Genomic DNA, 18,874 nt, shown 5'->3' with positions numbered 1-18,874 from the left:
TAGTTTTTTTTTTTTAAAGATTTTATTTATTTATTATGTATACAACATTCTGCTTCCATATATATCTGCACACCAGAAGAGGGCACCAGATCTCATTACGGATGGCTGTGAGCCACCATGTGGTTGCTGGGAATTGAACTCAGGACCTCTGGAAGAGCAGTCAGTACTCTTAACCTCTGAGCCATCTCTCCAGCCCCCTCAGTTCTAGTTTTTATGTCTCCGTTCCCATAATCACACTTGAGTTTCTGGTCCTGTCCACCTACCCGTACCCATTCTAGTCTTACTTACCATCTCCCTTCCTGAATATGACTACATTTGAAAGGAGGGCCTTGATGGACAGCTCTTAGATCTATATCCTCTATAAGAAGACCCCCTACTCCAAGTTAATCATTTTAACCAGATATAATGCCATTCTGGGGAAGTAAACAGACACCTTTAATTTCGTATAATGTCTTTCATGTTCCTAAACATGAAACCACTTCATGCCAAAGGATGTGCTTGGGGACAAGTTTTTACGTGTCGTTTTGTATTGTACAGGCCATAACTGACCACGTAGAGACAGAAAGCTACATATCTCCCCCTAGTGGTTCCTCTTGGTATATGTCTTTCTCATCTCCAACTTCTCCCAGTTCCATCTCAACAAATAGCTGCAGAAACAATCCTCAAGCACAAATCCAGCGCCACGTTCCCCTCATCTTCAATGGCTCTCTACCACCCGAAGAACAAAAGCCTAACACCCCCGAACTGTCCATCTGAATATCTATGTAACCGCTGCGGCTCGGTTCTGAGACAGGGTCTGTCTACACAGTTGAGTAGTCATTAGGAACAGTTGCTAAGGAACTTCACATTGGGCTTTATACTTTGACTGTCGAATATACTTTATGCATTTTACTACCAAGAGTGAAAATTCCATGATAGTTAGGACTAGCCTTTATATCCTCTTTCATAGCGCATCACCTGCTTTCAGACCTTCCTCATCCACTATAGTTAACCTTTCTTATTCTCTTTTCTATACTTAATACTGCAATGTACGTGTGTGAGTGTGTGTGTGTGTGTGTATATATATATATATATATATATATATATATATATATATATATATATATATATATTGTGTGTGTGTGGTGTGTGGCTAGATTCTGCATATATCATGGAGAAGAATTCTTTCTCCCTCTGAGATTGTGTTAGCTTGCTTGATAGTATGTCCGTTCATTTTCCTGCAAACTTCGTGATTTCATTATCCTTTTTTGTTTTTTGAGACAGGGTTTCTCTGTGTAGCCCTGGCTGTCCCAGAACTCGCTCTGTAGCCCAGACTGGCCTCGAAATCACAGAGATCCGCCTGTCTCTGTCTCCCGAGTGCTGAGATTAAAGGCGTGCGTCTTCACTACGGTCCAGCTTATTCAATTTTTTATTATCCATTTATCTGTTGATGGCCAACTAATTCTTTGCTATCGTGAATAATGCAGCAGTAAGCACTGGGGTGCAAATGTCCCTATGTCAGGGCAGATCTCAGATCTTTTCAGTGCCAGATCTTTTTTCTTACAATCCCGGTCTCTGCCTCGTGGCAGGGAAACCGTAGTGCGCCCCGCCTAATAAACGTTGCATTGGGCGGAGACTACGAGTAAGCGCGGCGTAGATAGGGCACCTGCGGCAACAGAAGTCTCAGCTCTCGCGAGGTTTCGTCTTCCGGGATTCGCTGGGGCACAGTCTCCGTAGACGGTGTGGCGATGTGTGTGGACTGTGTGAAGAAGGAGTACCCCAATCGGGTGAGAGCAAGTGGGCGCGGAGAGCCTCCCGGGGTTGGTCCTCTGCCTACTTTCCTACACAGGCCAGGGTCCCCTCTGCGGTCCTGTCATCGCAGTGGCCCTGATCTCCGGACGGCTGGCCCCCTCCCCGGCGATTGACGTCAGCGGTCCTTCCGGTTCGCCTGTGTTTCTATAGACAACCGGGGAACCACACCCTTAGCTACCCCACCCGGGTTGACATCAGCCCCTCCGTCCCTCTTGGCCGTCCCGGCTTCATCCTCCAGCTCGATTTGATGGAACTCTTTTATCTAATTCTGGCTCTGGATGAACCTCCGGGGCCATGCTAGAGCCCATTTATTTTATTTTATTTTTTTGAGACAGGTCTCTTGTCGCCGAGGATGGTCTTTAATGTCTGATCCTCTTGCCTCTACCTCTTCAACGCTGGCATCACAGGCGTGCACCGCCGGGCCCGGTTTATATGGTGTTAGCAATGGAACCCAGGGCTTGGTGCATGCTAGGCAAGTTCCACCAGCTGAGCTACACGCACACCCCCAGCCTCTTGTTCAAGCCCACATTTGCAGATGGTAGAATCCGGAGAGGAACTGTCTGGATTGAGAAGCTCCCCTCCTGTCCCTCTGTCTTTTCCTTTCTCCTTTCCTTCTCGGTACTGAGGCTTGAACCCAGAGCCCGTACCTTCCAGGCAAGCACTCTACCAACAAATGTGTACCCCCAGCCCTTAACTCTTTGTTCCTCTCAGACTCGACTTTGCTCACTCTTTTAGGGGATACTGATTGCACATTGATGTGCATAGGCAGATTGTTTGGCTAAGTGATTCTCAACTTGTGAGTCTCGACCCCAGGGATCTAACGGCTCTTTCACGATGGTGGCCTAAGACCACCATCGGAAAACGCAGATGTTTACATTACGGTTCACAACAGTAGCAAAATTGCAGTTATAAAATAGCAACGAAATAATGTTATGGTTGGGGGGGGCGGTCACCGTAACATGAGGAACTGTATTAAAGGCCCGCAGCTTCCGAGCTGCTTAAGAACTTGCGGTATGAGAGGGAGTATGATTGACAGAATGTAATTTAAATTTAGTGAAAGGGAAGACTGACAGGGAATAGGATTGAAGTGTTTTCCATCCAAATAAGATGGCTTCTGGGTGATTGTGATTAAGTTCGAGGAGAGAGAAACCCAGGGAAAATAGCAAGATGAAGGATTTCTTTCGTTGGTTGAGAAATAAAGCATCTTCATAGTTCTTTCTCTTACTATTTTGTGAGTGTGATATGGGGTGGTGCTGTCGGCGATAGCACACATCTTTAATCCCAGCGCTCAGGAGGCAGAGAAACACTGTCTCTAAAAACAAGCAAACTCTCTCTCTCTCTCTCTCTCTCTCTCTCTCTCTATATATATATATATATATATATATATATATATTAGATTTGTAAGTCTTTTGAGATTGTTATATAACAAATTTTCATATGGTACAACTGCTTTGGTTTATAAAGAATTAGTGACGGGTGTTGGTGGCACCCGCCTTTAATCCCAGCACTCAGGAGGCAGAGGCAGGCGGATCCCTGTGAGTTCGAGGCCAGCCTGGTCTCCAGAACGAGTGCCAGGATAGGCTCCAAAGCTATACAGAGAAACCCTGTCTCGAAAAAACAATAAATAAATAAATAAAAATAAAAATAAAGAATTAGCATTTATTATCAAATTTAAATGTGCATTGAAATGACGCAGAAGTGTTTCTTCTAGAAAAATGTATATGCACATCTGGCAATCTATAAGAATGTTTCTAAGATCATATTTGTAAGTAGGGTAGAGCAAAACTCATGTTCATAAAAGGGAATATCATAAAAGTAGAGTCAGGAAATGGAATTAACTTTATGTGGCTCTCAAGTGGGAGTAGTTTTGCCTCCCAGGGGGCATTTGGCAGTTATCTAGAGACCTTTTTTCTGTTGTTTGTTTGTTTGTTTTTTAGACAGGGTTTCTCTGTGTAGACCAGGCTGGCCTCGAACTCACAGAGATCTGCCTGCCTCTTCCTCCCAACTGCTGGGATCAAAGTCGTGTGCCACCACCACACAGCTAGATACATGTTTGATTGTCACAATGAAGGAACTACTGGACATCCAATGGGTAGAGACCAACTGTTCTGCTGCAGTCAATACACAGGACAGCTATCAAAACAGAGGGCTGTGTGTCCTAGTGTCAGTAATGCCGAGGTTGAGGAACTCGGAATTAGGGCAATGAAAGCACTAGAATTAGATACAGCGATGTGACTTTAGTCTGACAGTGTTGATCAAGAACAAATAAAGTGCAGTTTTAAACCAAGCCAACTAAAATACAGTAAGAATTCTCCTGGTTAGTAAAACCAGATTGGAAAGGAAGAAGTTGCTATAAAGTCAGTGTATTGATGGCTGCTAAACAGAAGATGCTCACAAGTGGCCTTATAAGGGCCAGAGGTACAGCTCAGTGATTGGTGCTGTTTTGAAGGACCTGGATTCAGTTCCCAGAACTCACGTGACAGCTAGCAGCTGTCTATAACTCCAGTTCCAGGGAATCCAATTTCCTCTCTGGCTTTCATGACTAACTGGCAGGCACTCGTATACGTAAAGACAAAACTTTAAACAAAGAGAATGAGGGAGAAGCTTCTGGACTGTAAGAAGTGTTTTTTGACTTGCCTAGTGTTTCTGCAGTTTGCTTGTAATTATTTGTTATTCTGTATGTTTCTGATTTTTATTATTTTTCTATATTATGTTTTAGTGTATGTTTTAATATCTAGAAAGAGGCCTTATGAGTCTTAATGATGAACATTGCACATTGGGGCCTGTGAGGGAGAGTTCTCTGTGGAGTTTCTTAACAGAGCTGGTTAGGGGCTAGAGAGCTGGCTCAGAAGTCACGAGCATTTAATGCTGTAGCAGAGAATCCAATTTTGGTTCCCACCACTTGGGTCAGCTGCAGCCCGGTATGTGTGGGGAGTGTCCAGTACCCTCCTCCGGCCTCCACAGGTACCTGCATTCACTATGCACACACCCCCACAAACAGCCAAAGAACACATATAATTTAAATTTTTTTTTAATCTTTAAAAATGAGACTCTTGGTTTATTCTTTCCCCCGGCCCCACCTGAGATTCCCCCTGGAAGTAGCAGGACAACTTTATTCAGGGTAAAAGGATAGTACAGATTAAAAGGGAGATGCACTGGGCTGGCAGGATGGCTAGTGCCTCAAGGCACTTGCCTGCCAAGCCCAACGACCCAGGTTCCATCCCTAGGACTCCCATGGTAGAGGGAGAGAACCAACTCCTGCAAGTTCTCTGACCTCCACATGTGGTACAGGTGTGCACCCCCAAAATAAATACAGAGATGTAATAAAAGAGAGACTGTCAAAATAAGTGAAGGACAGAAAAGTTTCTGGAAAACCTAGAAAGTGCCATTCTGAAGCATTCTCCTGCTTTTGTTCTGTTTTAAATAAAGGGCTGTCATGAGAAAGAATTAAATGGAATCGAGAAGACATATTTAGAAATAACTCGTGGGTAGATCCGCCTGTCTCTGCCCCCCAAGTGCTGGGACTAAAGGTGTGCACCGCCACTGCCTGGCTCTTAATTCTAGTGGTTTTTTTTTTTTTCACATTGAATGTTGTTTTTCCTTGTTATTTCTAAATATTTGGACTTAGTTCTTCTTTATGTTTGTTTGCTATGTGCTGCAGAGATTGCACCTAAGGCCTGATAGCTGCTGGGCAAATGCTCTTGCACTAAGCCACATCCCCAGCTACCTGTCTCTCATAAACACCGTAGTCCTTAGAGATTTATGAACTTAACAGGTACTTCACGCATATTCATAAAGAGTAATTCTGTGGGAAAACTGGCTACTTACAAATGTACTTCAAGTAGGTTTGTTCCTGCTGTGTTTTCTCTCTGTAGAGGTTTTGAGTCAATTAGTCAGTCTCACCAAAGACTTCAAAGTGTAAGGAAATTCCTATCTCATACTTTAGGGGAACACCTGTCTGGAGAATGGATCGTTCTTATTGAACTTCATAGGCTGTGCGGTGTGCAATAAGCTAGATTTTATGCTGATCACAAACAGAACCCTGAAAGAGGAAGATGGAGAAGAAATAGTTACCTATGACCGTAAGTAGAGTTTGTTTTGAGATGCAAATCCATTAGCGGGTATCAGCTTTCAGAAGTTGGTTGGCCAAACAGGTGTTCCAAGGGCACATTCAGTGTTGTGTTGCAGCATTGTTACCTGTTTGTTTCTGAGGGGAAAATCCAGTTAGGACCTCTTTTACCCACTGTGAATAACTTTTGCAGATAACTCAAGTGTGAGATTCAGGCATGGAATTGTTTTAAAAATTATTTTTCATAGGCTTCTTTTGTTTTCTTAAGAGTCAGGTCTTACTTGCTATGTAGCTCAGACTAACCTAAATTTGTGATCTTCCTGCCCCTGCATCTTCAGCACCAAGATTATAGACATGTGCCACCACACCCAGTCAGCTGTAAAGACTTTGTATCAATGAGATACGTGCAGAGAATCTATTGTTTGTTTTTGCTTGCCTTTGAAGTCTGTGTCTCCTTTAAGGTGTATTTTGTTGGAGGGAACAGGGCATAGTGGGTAAGAGCCATGGTTCTGGGGCCACATTCTTAGGTTAAGAATTATGGCTCCAAACCTCCTATCTCTGTAGTTGGTTTACTTAATCACAGTTGCCTTTGTTTCCTGACAAAGTGATAATAATATTAATGTTTCATTGAATTAGAGAGTACATGAATAGCTAAAAAGAAGTGTTTAAAGAGTACCTGGCACAGGCTGGAGAGATGGTTCAACGAGTAAGAGCACTGGCTGCTCTTCTAGAGATCGTGAGTTCAATTCCCAGCAATCACATGGTGGCTTAACCATTTATAATGAGATCTGATGCCCTCTTCTGGCCTGCAGGTGTGCATGGAAGCAGGACACCGTATTCATGATAACTAAATAAATAAATCTTCAAACAAATTAAAAACAGAGTACCTGGCACACACTAACCACAGTTTATTAACTGTTGTTACATTGTTTCTAGTAGATTATTTTGTTACCATCAAATTCACTTTAGCTATGCCTGGGTATAGCTGCACATTTACTGTCTTTCCTGAGAATAACAGCATTTGCATAGCCACACTTTAAGAAACACAATTCCAGACTTGCTAGCACAGGCCTTTGATCCCAGCTACTTAGTGACAAGCACCTTCACTCAATCTTGCCAGCTTGACTCCAGCTACGGAGGCTGAAAGGTCAAGGCCTGCCTAAGTTATGGAGTGAGTTCAAAGCCAGCCTGGGCCACTTAGTAAGACCTCAGCCAAAAAGTGACAAGAGCGATACACGTCTTTAATCCTAGCATTTGGAGGCAGAAGCAGGTGAATCTCAGTGAGTTCGAGGCCAGCCTGCTGTACAGAGCTTGTTCCAAGACAGCAGTGGCTACATAGAGAAACCCTGTCTAGGAAAAAACAAAAACAAGAAACAAAACCAAAAAAAAAAAAAAAATGACAAGAAGGTTGGGAATGTAGGTCAGAGGTAGAGTGCCTGCTATAAGTTCAGTTCCTTGTACAGCAGAAGTAACTAAATAACATCTAAGAATCTGTGTATTGATTTCTGTAGGTAGCTTTAAGTGGGAATTACTATGCACACATTGAGCCTTCCAGCTCAGGTCCTAATCTGGATACCAGTTTATTACAGGACAGGAGAGGGAGAGACAGAGAGGGAGGGAGGGAGGGAGGGAGAGAGAGAGAGAGAGAGAGAGAGAGAGAGAGAGAGAGAGAGAGCACACAAAGATCGAATCTGAATTTTTAAAGGTCAGTATTCTAATGAGTTTCTTGTTGTATTAAATGTGACAGAGTTAAAATTCCTTTTAAACATTATATGTTAAGAATAGAAATTTCATTGTTTTAAGAAACTTCCTCAGACTTCATTGCGTGCCTTTGTTTTGGCAGATCTATGCAAGAATTGTCATCATGTAATAGCCAGACATGAGTATACATTCAGTATCATGGATGAATTTCAGGTAAACATGTATATGTGTATTATTAAGGTGGGACAAAGACTAAAAGTACCCTCGAGCATCTACAAACAATTTTTGTAATGACATACTAGCAGTTATTAAAGGAGACCAGCCCTGTCTTTACTTGTGTAAGCTGCAAAACTTTAAATGTTATTGCATCTGTGCATCCTCCCAGGAATCACAAATCAAAATGTGTGATTTACAAATGATATTCAGTCATGTCATTTTATTGAATTAACCTGTTATATGGGTTCTTGCTTAAAAAAAGGGGGGGGGGAAAATATTTATGTGTGTGTGTGTGTGTGTGTGTGTGTGTGTGTGTGTGTGTGTGTGTGTAATTGGTGCCCACAAAGACCAGAAGAGGGCTCCCGATCCCCTGGAACTGGAGTAACACATGGTTGTGAGCCACCTTGTGGGTCTTTTCCAGAAGCAGCAAATGCTCCTCACTGGAGATCCATCTCTAGTCTGCCATTGTGGATTTTTATGAGATTCCTACAGTGGTGTCTTTTCTCATCTGCTATGGGAATGGCACAGTTGGCTTAATTTAAGTGTTGGCTGCGGGGTAGTAGTGGCAATATCGGTGCACTCCTTTAATCCCAGCACTCAGGAGGCAAAGGCAGGTGGATCTCTGAGTTTGAGGCCAGCCTTGTCTACAGAGTGGGTTCCAGGCATTGTCCTATCCACTTGGTGGTTATGAAAATCTGATAAGGAGGTTGACTTTGTTTGCCCTAGTTGGCATGTGGATTTGAACAACTGATTGTTCTCAAGTATAGTAAGGCTTTTGTTCTTTTGTTCTTTATAATTCCTTAAGCTAAATTGAAAGATAGGTCCATCAAGGTTGGAGGAGAAAAACAGTATCACTAGAGAGAAAGGGATTTGTTATATTAGCTTTCTTGTAGTCAGGAGAACATTGAAGAACTCTGGCTTCTAGTGTAGGTCCAAGGTTGCTGAAGAGCTGCAAGTCTGATGGTCAAGAAGAAAACCATGACAGCTGTGGGACCTAGCCCTGGACAAACTGGGACCCAGGGCTCTTCCTCACGATGCTTGCTTTCAAGCTTTTAGACTGACTTTGTGTGAATCACATATTTATCCACAAGATAAGAGTATCAGGTTAGAACTTTAAACAGTTGAGGGTATTTTTTCAAGTCATTCAAATTTAGATAGTATTTACTTAGGAAAATAAAAGTATTTATTTAGGAAAATAAAATATGGTTCAGCCACAGCAGCATAATACAAGTGGAAGCACTTGTATTTTTTTTAATTAGTTTTGTTTTATATACATTGGTGTTTTGCCTTTAAGTATGTCTGTGTGGGGGAATCAGTTCCCCTGGAAGAAGAGTTACAGACAGCTGTGAGCTGCCATGTCTGTGCTGGGAATTGAATCCAAGTCCTCTGGAAGAACTTTTACTTATTTTTAAACATTTTTGAGATTTTGCTTTTACTTTTATGTGTGTGGGCGTTTTGCCTTCATGTGTGTCTATGTACCTTGTATATGCAGTACCCACAGAGGCCAGAAAAAGGTGTCATGTCCCCTGGAACAGGAGTTACAGCTGTGAGCTGGCATGAGGGTGTTGGAAACTGAAACCAGATCTTCTGCAAGAGCCTTTAACTGCTGAGCCATCTCTAGTCCCTTGTTCATATTTTTAAATGTCAGGAAGAAGATACATGGTCATATGTGTCAGGGTCTGATCTGAACTATTTTGGTTAATCTAAACATCTTGACCATAACTCTTTTTTTTTTTAAATAATATTTTTATTTGAATTAGAAACAAGATTGTTTTACATGACGATCCCAGTTCCTTCTCCCTCCCGTCCTCCCCTACCACCCCCCCAACTAAAACCCTACCTATCACATATCCTTTCTTCTAATCTTCACCTGACTCAACCTTTCTGCTCCCTCATGACCTCTGCATCCTTCCTCTTCTTCCCTTCTCATTCTCGTAGCTCCCTCCCCCCTCTTCCCATGCTCTCAATTTGCTCAGGGGATCTTGACCCTTTCCCCATCTCCAGGGGACCATGTTTGTCTCTCTTAGGGTCCTCCTTGTTTACTAGCTTCTCTGGCAGTATGGATTGTAGCTGGTAATCCTTTGCTCTATGTCTAAAATCCACATATGAGTGAGTACATATCATGTTTGTCTTTTTATGATTGGGTTACCTCGCTCAGAATGGTTTCTTCTAGTTCTATCTATTTTCCTGTAAATTTCAAGATTCCATTTTTTTTCCCCCGCTGAGTAGTACTCCATTGTGTAAATGTACCACATTTTCTCTATCCATTCTTCAGTTGAGGGGTATTGACCATAACTCTTTAACATCAAAATTTATGCCTTCAAACGTTTGTATGATATGTGTAACTCACAACAAAACCAAGGTCTCAGGGAATAGTCGTGGCCAAAGAAGGGTGAGCATTTCATGGGCTTAAAAGCCCTGGCTCTATCTTTATGAGAGGAAACGGTTGTCTACAGCTGTCATCCATAAGTGCACATGAGGTCTTTGAAACCCTGGATGGACATTGTAATTGCCCACTTATGTCCTGAGAGAGCTGTTATGAAGCACTGGCATGAGACTAAAGTCCAGCTCATTTTCCTTTATGACTGTATGTAGCCACCTTCAAACAGCCCCCAGAATTACCTCTGAGCAGAAACAAGAAAAGGAAAAGGGAAGATGGCTTGCAGTCGCAATGCCTAGATAGTTACCAGTGCTCCTGAAAACAAAGTCCAAGTCTGGGCTCTGCCTCCAGTCTTACTTTACCAACACCTGCTCTTGCTCAGCCCACATGTACCGTCTGCCATCAGATGACTCTTTAAAAAGTATTCTTTACACCACCTTGTTGGTCTTTCACAGCCATCACTGATACAGCATAGTGTCCAGGCTCCTTACCGCCAGGCTGTAGCTGGCCCAGCTTCTCTCTCTCGTTTCCCTCAGCTCTTCCATACACAGCCCATAGGAAGTATCATTCTAACCCTGGAAGAGGATTACCCTTTCTCCTCTTGAATGCTGAGGGATCACATGGCACTGTCTCCAGAATCTTTTCTAGGTTAAATTTTATATTAAGGCTATCCAAATGCCCTCTTTTGGCCTCTGTGGGTGCCACCCTTACATATATTAACCTGCAGCACACATACAAGTGCACATAATTTTTTAAAAAATGTTAATGATGGTGTTGAATGCCTTTTATTCCAGCACGTGGGAGGCAGAGACAGGTGCATCTCTGTGAGTTCCAGGACAACCTGGTCTACAGAGTGAGTTCCAGGACAGCCATGGCTACACAGAGAAACTCTTGTCTCAAAAAACAACCAAACAAGCAAAAACTTTAAAAATTGTATTAAACATACTTAGTTCTTCTTATTTTGTTAAAAATAATTTAAACTTACTGTTCTACTCAGCTGCTTCTGTGACCCATTCTGGAAGCCTCTCTCTCTCTCTCTCCCTCTCTCTCTCTCTCTCTCTTTCTCTTTCTGTTTTGCTTGAATAGTTTTGTTTTGGTTTATTTTGAGAGTGTAGCAGTGTGTAGCAGTGGAAAGTCTCCTGCTAAGGTTAAGGGCCTGTGCCACCATGCTCCGTTTTGAATATCTCTTTAACTAATTCTCCTATTTTCCCTGTTCCTCTTAACTCTCTGTAAGATGGCCTTCATTTTTGTTTTATTAGAACTCCTCTCCCACAGGCTTTCTGCAGCCTGTCTGAATCCTGTGCTGTTGCCTGTTTGTAACTCTCTCAATGTCTTTTCCAGATCTGGGTTCCTTAAGTGTTTTTTCTCTTGAAGTCTGTACTGCTTGACTGGTTTTTTCTGTGTCTTAAAATAAATTTTAATTGCTTCTTTGCTTCTTTCTCTCATGCTCTTTCCTATTTTCTAATGGCAAGACCATGGTGGGGGAGTGGGGGAGGGATGGGGGGAGATGGAGAGAGAAGTACAGAGTACAACAGAAATACATTACACATGATTGTAATCTTTGAAATCTGACAAAAAGCCCTTAAATGGATGGTGTGTTCACCTCAGGGAATATGTGGGTGAGTGGGTATTGGGTAGGTGTAGGAGACAGCCTTCTGTTCTTCAGTAGGCCAGGAAAAAGAATGGGATCAGAAAATGTAGTGGGGTAGGGAGCAAGGGCCCCTGAGTGAGCAGAGGACCTGGCAGTACAGTTGGGAGATTCTGTCAGCCCCACTCTCTCCAGATGGCTACCCCTTAGCCCCTTGAACCTCCCTATGAATGCCTGGGGCCTGGAAGGGCCCCCACTCAGCCAGGTTGGTGAAAGGTATCCTGATCTCATGGGAACTGTGTCCCTAGTATCTCACCTTAGAATCTAGGCAAACTTTCCCACAGAAGTACTATAATATGTGGTTAGATTCCACAGCCTTTGTATAATACAAATTTAAAGGCTTGGGCATTTTTCCGGGAATCTGACTGCCACGTATATAACATACTTCACTCCCATGGGGAACTACTTTGGAATTCCATATCATTGACTTACAATGAAATTCAAGTTCCTGGCTGCTCATAAATCAAAGGTTACAAGTATAACCAGTTTCACTGATTAAATAATCTTACCAGATTATATCATGCATTGTATCAGGTTTTTTTGGGTTTTTTTCTCCAAGACGAGGGTGTTAGTTTTGTAAAAAAAGGTCAGGATGCCTTCTTTCCTTTGTTCATGACTGACCCCTGCATACAACACATTGTAGAGCATTGAAGGATTTCTCTCTCTCTCTCTTTCTCTCTCTCTCTCTCCCTCTCCCCCTCCCCCCCCATCCTGCCCTGCCATGTGTATGTTGAGACAGGGTCTTTAGGTAGCTCAGGCCAACCTCAGCCTTCTGATCCTCCTGCCACAGTTTCCCAAGTGTGGGATTAGAAGTGTTCTCCATCACATTTTGTCTTCATTTTGAGTAAGAGATTGCCTTCCCTAAATAGTGATTGCCTTTCCTAAAATAGTGATTTCTGGTGGTTTCAAACAGTAGATACTGTGTAGAGGGTAGATTTTATTGTATTGTATGCTCATGAGTAGTATCTGTTCTTTAAGTGTTGTTACCCTGTATGTATGTCTACTGGGTGAATAGAAGAGACTTTAAAATCAGGAGCACAGAGAGGTAGCTCAATGGAAGTGTGCCTGCTTAGTATACACAAAGCTCTGGGTTAGCCTCCAGCACTGACAATCAGTTAGCCAGTTGATTAATTCAAGAACAGTCTTCAAAAACAGGCTGTCTGCTGTCTGTTGGACTTGCCGTTGAAATGGAAAGGCACTTGTCTCCTTTGGGGACTTTGTGCCTTGTCACTGTTTAGCTCCACAGTCCTCTCTAGTGACTGTCCAGACCAAGAAAACTATTTGACTGATCCATTCCAGGCAGCACCATCTGGTGTGGAGGCATTAGTAGAATCAACATAGATAGTTGTTTTCCTAAACAAAACAAAAATATTTTAAATAAAAAGTTTAAAGAAAATGTATCTGTGGCAGCTGTAAGAACAGGACTTTGCCCTAAGGAATTTTTCTTAAAATAAAATTCCTTCTGTCACCAGTCTAGACATTTGTTAAGCACAAGACACATAAACCTAATAAAAACTTAGATACTTAAGTAGATGAAATCTTGGGCAATTAACTATTTAAATATGAGATGTGGCATGCTAGTGAATTTAATATACTTTTTTATTTCCTAGGGCTGATAAAGATAGCTTTTCCAGCTTGAGTATTTTGTCGCCCTGCGGGCTCCCCCCCCCCCACTCCCCCCTGTTGCATAAATATCCTGGAAAGGTATGGCCCTAAGAATAAGACTTTCTCCATAGAAATCACACCCAGTCTGCTTTGTTATTTTGTTTATTCATTCACTTTTGAAAGAGGTTAATTTTAGTCAATCAGTGGTGGTACACACCTTTAATCCCAGCATTAGGGAGGCAGAGACAGGTGGATATCTGTGAGTTCGAGGCCAGCCTGATCTACAGAGGGAATTCCAGGACAGCTGGGGCTATACAGAGAAACCTTGTCTCAAAAAAAGAGGTTCATTTATTTAACTACTATTTGTGTGTCTGTGTGTATATGTGTATGTGTGTGATGTGTATGTTTGCTGTGGAACATATATAGAGGTCCGAGAACAGTACTTGGGAGTCTATTCTTCCACTGTGTAGGTTCCTGGGATTAAGGTCACCAAACTCAGGTCACCAAGCTTGAGCAAATGCCCTTTACCTTTTTGAGACAAGGGCTCATGGAGTCCAGGCTGGTTTTGAACTCCTGATCCTCTTGCCTCCACCTTCTGAGTGCTGGGATACAGTTGTGTGCCACCATGCCCAGTTTGTACTGGATACTGAAAGCAGGGCTTTGCAGGTGGTGGATAAGGTCTTTACCAGTTGAGCTACATGCAGCCCCAGCCCAGGTATCTTTGTTAGTTTAAATAGAAGCACTAGACAAAATATGTATGCTTTGTTAGTCTGAGAAATAGCCATGTACTTTCAAAATGCTGTTCTTACATGCATGATAGAGATAACATAAACAAAAGGCTCCAGGAGTGTGTGTAATAAATGTAGGGCCTTGCTAATAGGTGTTGAGGAACTAACCTGCTGTGCAGCAGGATTATCCGTGACAATTGGTAGTAAAGCTTTCCTGAGCAATCCTTTATCGAGCATCTTTCTGCTGTCCCTTGAGGTAATTTTGCATCTTGTCTTGTTCTAGGAGTACACCATGCTGTGTCTATTGTGTGGCAAAGCTGAAGACACTATCAGTATTCTCCCCGATGACCCCCGACAGATGACTCTGTTATTCTAAGCTTCCTGCGGTTCTGTTGTAGATTTGTTGGCTTGGTTTATAATATAGCAATCCTAATGGTTTATCTAATAATGGGGGTTCTTTGTATTTTTCCTGCTTAGACTTACCCACTTGGAAGAAAAAGCAATTTGGGGAATTGCTGTTTCCTAGAGTTGAGCTCCTCTTCCAAGGTCCCCTGGACACATTAGAGCAGCCAGAGTGAAACATCTTTGCTAGGAGTTATTTAGCTAGAAAACACCAGAACCTATGCACTTACATCTTGGTTTCTAGTCAAAGGAATCCAGGAATCCTTGCAAAAGTAAATGATGAAGTGGGGCAGGGATTCTACAGGGTGAACTTAGAGTATTTTGTGGTAAAATCAAAAACCAAGCTAATAAACAAACAAAAAACAAAACCACAGTGATTAAGGGATGGCCAGACAAGAACTCCCAGTGAACACAGCAGTAATAATTTGAAAATAAGCAAATTGGTATTGGATTATAGCCCGGAGTATATATTAAATACCCATGGGTCCATGCTGATAGCAATGATTGGGTAGATGGATGGATAAATAATAAGGGAGGGAGAAAAAAAGAAAGGAAGGGGCATGGATTTCCCATGGTCCTACTTTGTCAGTGTGGGCTGTGTGCATAGTGACTTCCTTCCAAAGAGTAGCATGGGCCAGCTAGTGGAGCCTCACACTTTTAATCCCAACACTCTGGAGGCAGAGGCATATGGATCTCCATGAGTTTGAGGCCAGCCTGGTCTATACAGCTAATTCTAGAACAGCCAGGGCTACACAAAGAAACCCTGTCTGAAAAACAACAACAATAACAACAACAACAAAAAAAACCAAAACAACAACAAAAGAGTCGTGTAGAAAGAGGGAAAAGAGTGACTTTAAGGAAAAGAACCCTAACAAACACTGGCTCAGCCAGGCAATCAAGGTTAATACTGCCATCGGTAAGCCATCTTGACATCTGGCACCCTTGATATGACACAGTGTGAAGATCTCTGTGGTTTTCTTCTCATAGAGTCAAAATCTGCATAATCATAAGAACGACACACAAGTTCAATTCTACAGACTGATAGTGTCGACACGTAAGTTCAATTCTACAGACTGATAATGTCTTTTGAAACTACCAAGGTCTTCAAAAATAAGGAACATCTGAGAAACTAGGAGGCTCGGGAGGCATGGTAACCGAATGTAATGTGACCTAGAGGAAGTACACATAGGAGAAACCAGAGACGTGGGAGTAAAGGATGTAATGTAAGTTTATAGGATCGATTCATTTACTCCAAGGGGATCATAGAATGTGTTTGTGCATAATTGAAAGAGCACTGGCTTGGTGGTCATAACACTGGCATTTAGGCCACACTGTCCTTTGGAAGCAGATAGCCACTAAACAGAGCAGTACTCTGGACTTCAGTATCCTATTTCTGTAAAACTGGGCTAACAGAATGTGATACTGTACTCCTTTTGCAGTGTTGCTAGGAGACCCAAATGAATTAATGAATGTAAAATACTTCAGAAAGCCTATAAAGTTTTAAATACAATGATGTACCTTCAGTTTTTAGTCTAACACCCAGAATTAAAGAGAACAGGCATTAGAAATAAAATTGTTGGGGCTGGAAAGATGGTTCATTAAGAGCCCTAACTGCTCTTCCAAAGGACCTGGGTTCAATTCCCACATGGAAGTTCACAACTGTCTGTAACTCCAGTTCCAGGGGATCTGGCATCCTCACACAGGCATACATGTAAGCAAAACCCTAATGTACGTAAAAAAATAAATAAATCTTAAAAAAAAAACAAAACTGTTTCCTCATTGTATCTAAGGGTACTTTTTATACTGTAGCAGTAGTAATAGTAGCAACATTTGAGTGTTGCTCATTGCCACAGCCTTGAACACACTTATTTACACTGTTGTGAGTGTGGTACCCTTGCAGCCTTGAACACACTTTTTTTTTTTTTTTTTTTTTTTTGGTTTTCTGACACAGGGTTTCTCTGTGTAGCTTTGGAGCCTATCCTGGCACTCGCTCTGGAGACCAGACTGGCCTCGAACTCACAACGATCCACCTGCCTCTGCCTCCCTAGTGCTGGGATTAAAGGCGTGCGCCACCAAAGCCCGGCCTTGAACACACTTATTTACACTGCCATGAGAGTTGTACCCTTGCAGCCTTGAACACACTTATTTACACTGCCATGAGAGTTGTACCCTTGTAGCCTTGAACACACTTATGTACACTACCATGAGACTGATGCCCTTGTAAGTCCGGTTTTAGAGCCAGGAAGAACCTGCATGCAATCAGCAGTTCAAAGTCACTGGGCTACCACCACAACCTCCTCCCAGCTGGGTGAGCATGAGGTATAAAGCTTTGCTGGGTTAGGAAGAGGTCAGCTGTGAGTGTCAGTGACAGCCCTCCTAGGCGTGCCAGACAAAGGTTTATTATTCACAAAGTTAAGTCAGCTGCTTCAGAAGGGTCAGCTGGTTTATTCCTGGAAAATGCCTTCCATTTTGCTAGAAATCTGTATCTGACCTGAGGAGGAATCCATTTGGTGAAATGAATCCAAAAGGCAGAGAGCTACTTCATTCTGTAAATAGCAGCAGTGACTGATCACAACCTCTCAGTGGTCCCTCTCGGAGTCTGACACTTCTGGCTTAGTCATTTGAAGCTGATGAGTATGATGCTATCTGTGCTGAAGACACCTCATCTGTCACAGTTATCCACCTGTTTGGGATATAGCTTAGAAAATTTCAAAACACAAGATCCTGTCTATTTATTTCACTATTACTCAGCCAGTCTGTTGTTTGGGGGAATTCTTCTGGGGGTCTAACGGAATAAAGACGTCTTAAACCCAGTTCCAATGGTTTCTCCTGTTCAAATAAAGGAAGCCAGACAAATTCATTATTAGTCTTTACTAATGAAAGGAAGTCACTGGGTATTAGAACATCAGCTGTCCTGGTAAATTTCTCTTTACTTACCTTATGATGGTCAATCAGGAATCTACCTGATTGGCTTTTTATTTCTAACGTGTTGTTACTTGTATTTTTTATGTTTTGTTAAGATTTTATTTATTAAGTATACAGTCTTTTGTCTGCATGTGCCCTGCACGCCAGCAGAGGGCACCGGATCTCATTCAAGGTGGTTGTGAGCCACCGTGTGGTTGCCGATAATTGAACTCAGGACCTCTGGAAGAGCAGTCAATGCTCTTAACCTCCGAGTCATCTCTCCAGCCGTATTTTTTTATGTTTTTATTTACTTTTTGAAAATTTCATATAGAATGTTGACATTCTTCCCCTCCCCCAACTCCTCCCAAGTTCTCCCTACCCAACTGATTTCCTCTTCTTTCTCTAAAAACAAACAAACAAACAAACAAAAAAACAACTACAAAATAACCAGGGAGTCTGATTGAATATATTGGCCAACTGCCCTGGAATGTGGTTGATGTAACTACCCAGTGACACTCCATTGAAGACAAATGATCGTCCCTCTCCCAGCAGCTATCCATTGCAAATAGCAACGTGGCTAGAGAGGTAAGACTTTGTGCCCACTTCTCTTCTCTGTGCTGGAATCCTGTCTGACTTGAGCTGTGTGGTTTGTGTGTGTGTTTGGAGATAGGACCTCACCACGGAGCCCTGGCTGGCCTGGACTTACTATGTAGTTCTGGCTTGCTTCACAGTCACAAGTATCCTCCAGCCTTTGCCTTCCTCCTAGTGCTGATACTAATGGTGTGCATCACTATGCCTGGCAACTTTTTATTTTTAAATATTTTTTAATGTTTCTGTGTGTGCCCAAGGAGGTCAGAATGACCATTAGCTTGCCTGACGGATGTGGGTACTAGGAATCAAACTTGAGCCCTCTAAAAGAACAGCAAATGCTCTTGGGTAACCTCCCAGCCTCCATAATTGGCCTTTCAAATATAATTACATCATTTTCCTTCTTTGACCCCTCACATTTGCCCCTCCTTTGCTCTTAAATTCATGCCTTTTTCCTATGTTGTTTTACACACACACACACACACACACACACACACACACACACGGATATACAAATATATATACATATTCTTAAATACAGAAGTACAACCTGCTCAGTCTGTGTAATGTTACTTGCATGTATATGATTTCAGGACTGACCATTTGGTACTGAATAACCAACTGGGGCCCTCTGGGAGAGATGGTTTCTCCCACTCTCAGCATTTCTTAGTTGCCTGTAGTTCTTTGTCTATGGTTGAGGCCTCTTCCCCTTCTGTGTTAACATGTCTCTTGATGGTGCCTCTGTTCTGATCTAGTTTAGGCAGCCATGTTGATGAGAGTTCATGAATCTATCTTTGATATTTCTGGGAGACACATTATCAGCAAACTTCCTGTTCCTATGG

General features: G+C 42.4%; 1 protein-coding gene across 1 annotated transcript; it reads left to right on the top strand.

Annotated features, from left to right (window-relative positions):
• The first annotated feature begins 1,621 nt into the window (after window positions 1-1,621).
• On the top strand, window positions 1,622-15,526 carry Churc1 (churchill domain containing 1). The gene is made up of 4 exons (XM_027418327.2): window positions 1,622-1,766; window positions 5,738-5,873; window positions 7,704-7,774; window positions 14,422-15,526. The coding sequence occupies exons 1-4, from the start codon at window positions 1,728-1,730 to the stop codon at window positions 14,512-14,514; spliced, it is 339 nt and encodes a 112-aa protein (XP_027274128.1). The 5' UTR covers window positions 1,622-1,727; the 3' UTR covers window positions 14,515-15,526.
• The last annotated feature ends 3,348 nt before the right edge of the window (window positions 15,527-18,874 follow it).

The sequence above is a fragment of the Cricetulus griseus genome, chromosome 5 (assembly GCF_003668045.3).
Source record: "Cricetulus griseus strain 17A/GY chromosome 5, alternate assembly CriGri-PICRH-1.0, whole genome shotgun sequence".
In the NCBI taxonomy this organism is placed as follows: Eukaryota; Metazoa; Chordata; class Mammalia; order Rodentia; family Cricetidae; genus Cricetulus; species Cricetulus griseus.
This window is presented reverse-complemented; position numbering and strand designations above follow the sequence as displayed.

Excerpts from the sequence above, each read along its gene's own strand:
- Churc1 (XM_027418327.2), top strand. The coding sequence starts at position 1,728 with ATGTGTGTGGACTGTGTGAAGAAGGAGTACCCCAATCGG. Across the intron at positions 1,767-5,737 it reads AGAAGGAGTACCCCAATCGG|GGGAACACCTGTCTGGAGAA; the intron begins GTGAGAGCAAGT and ends CTCATACTTTAG. Across the intron at positions 7,775-14,421 it reads GTATCATGGATGAATTTCAG|GAGTACACCATGCTGTGTCT; the intron begins GTAAACATGTAT and ends GTCTTGTTCTAG.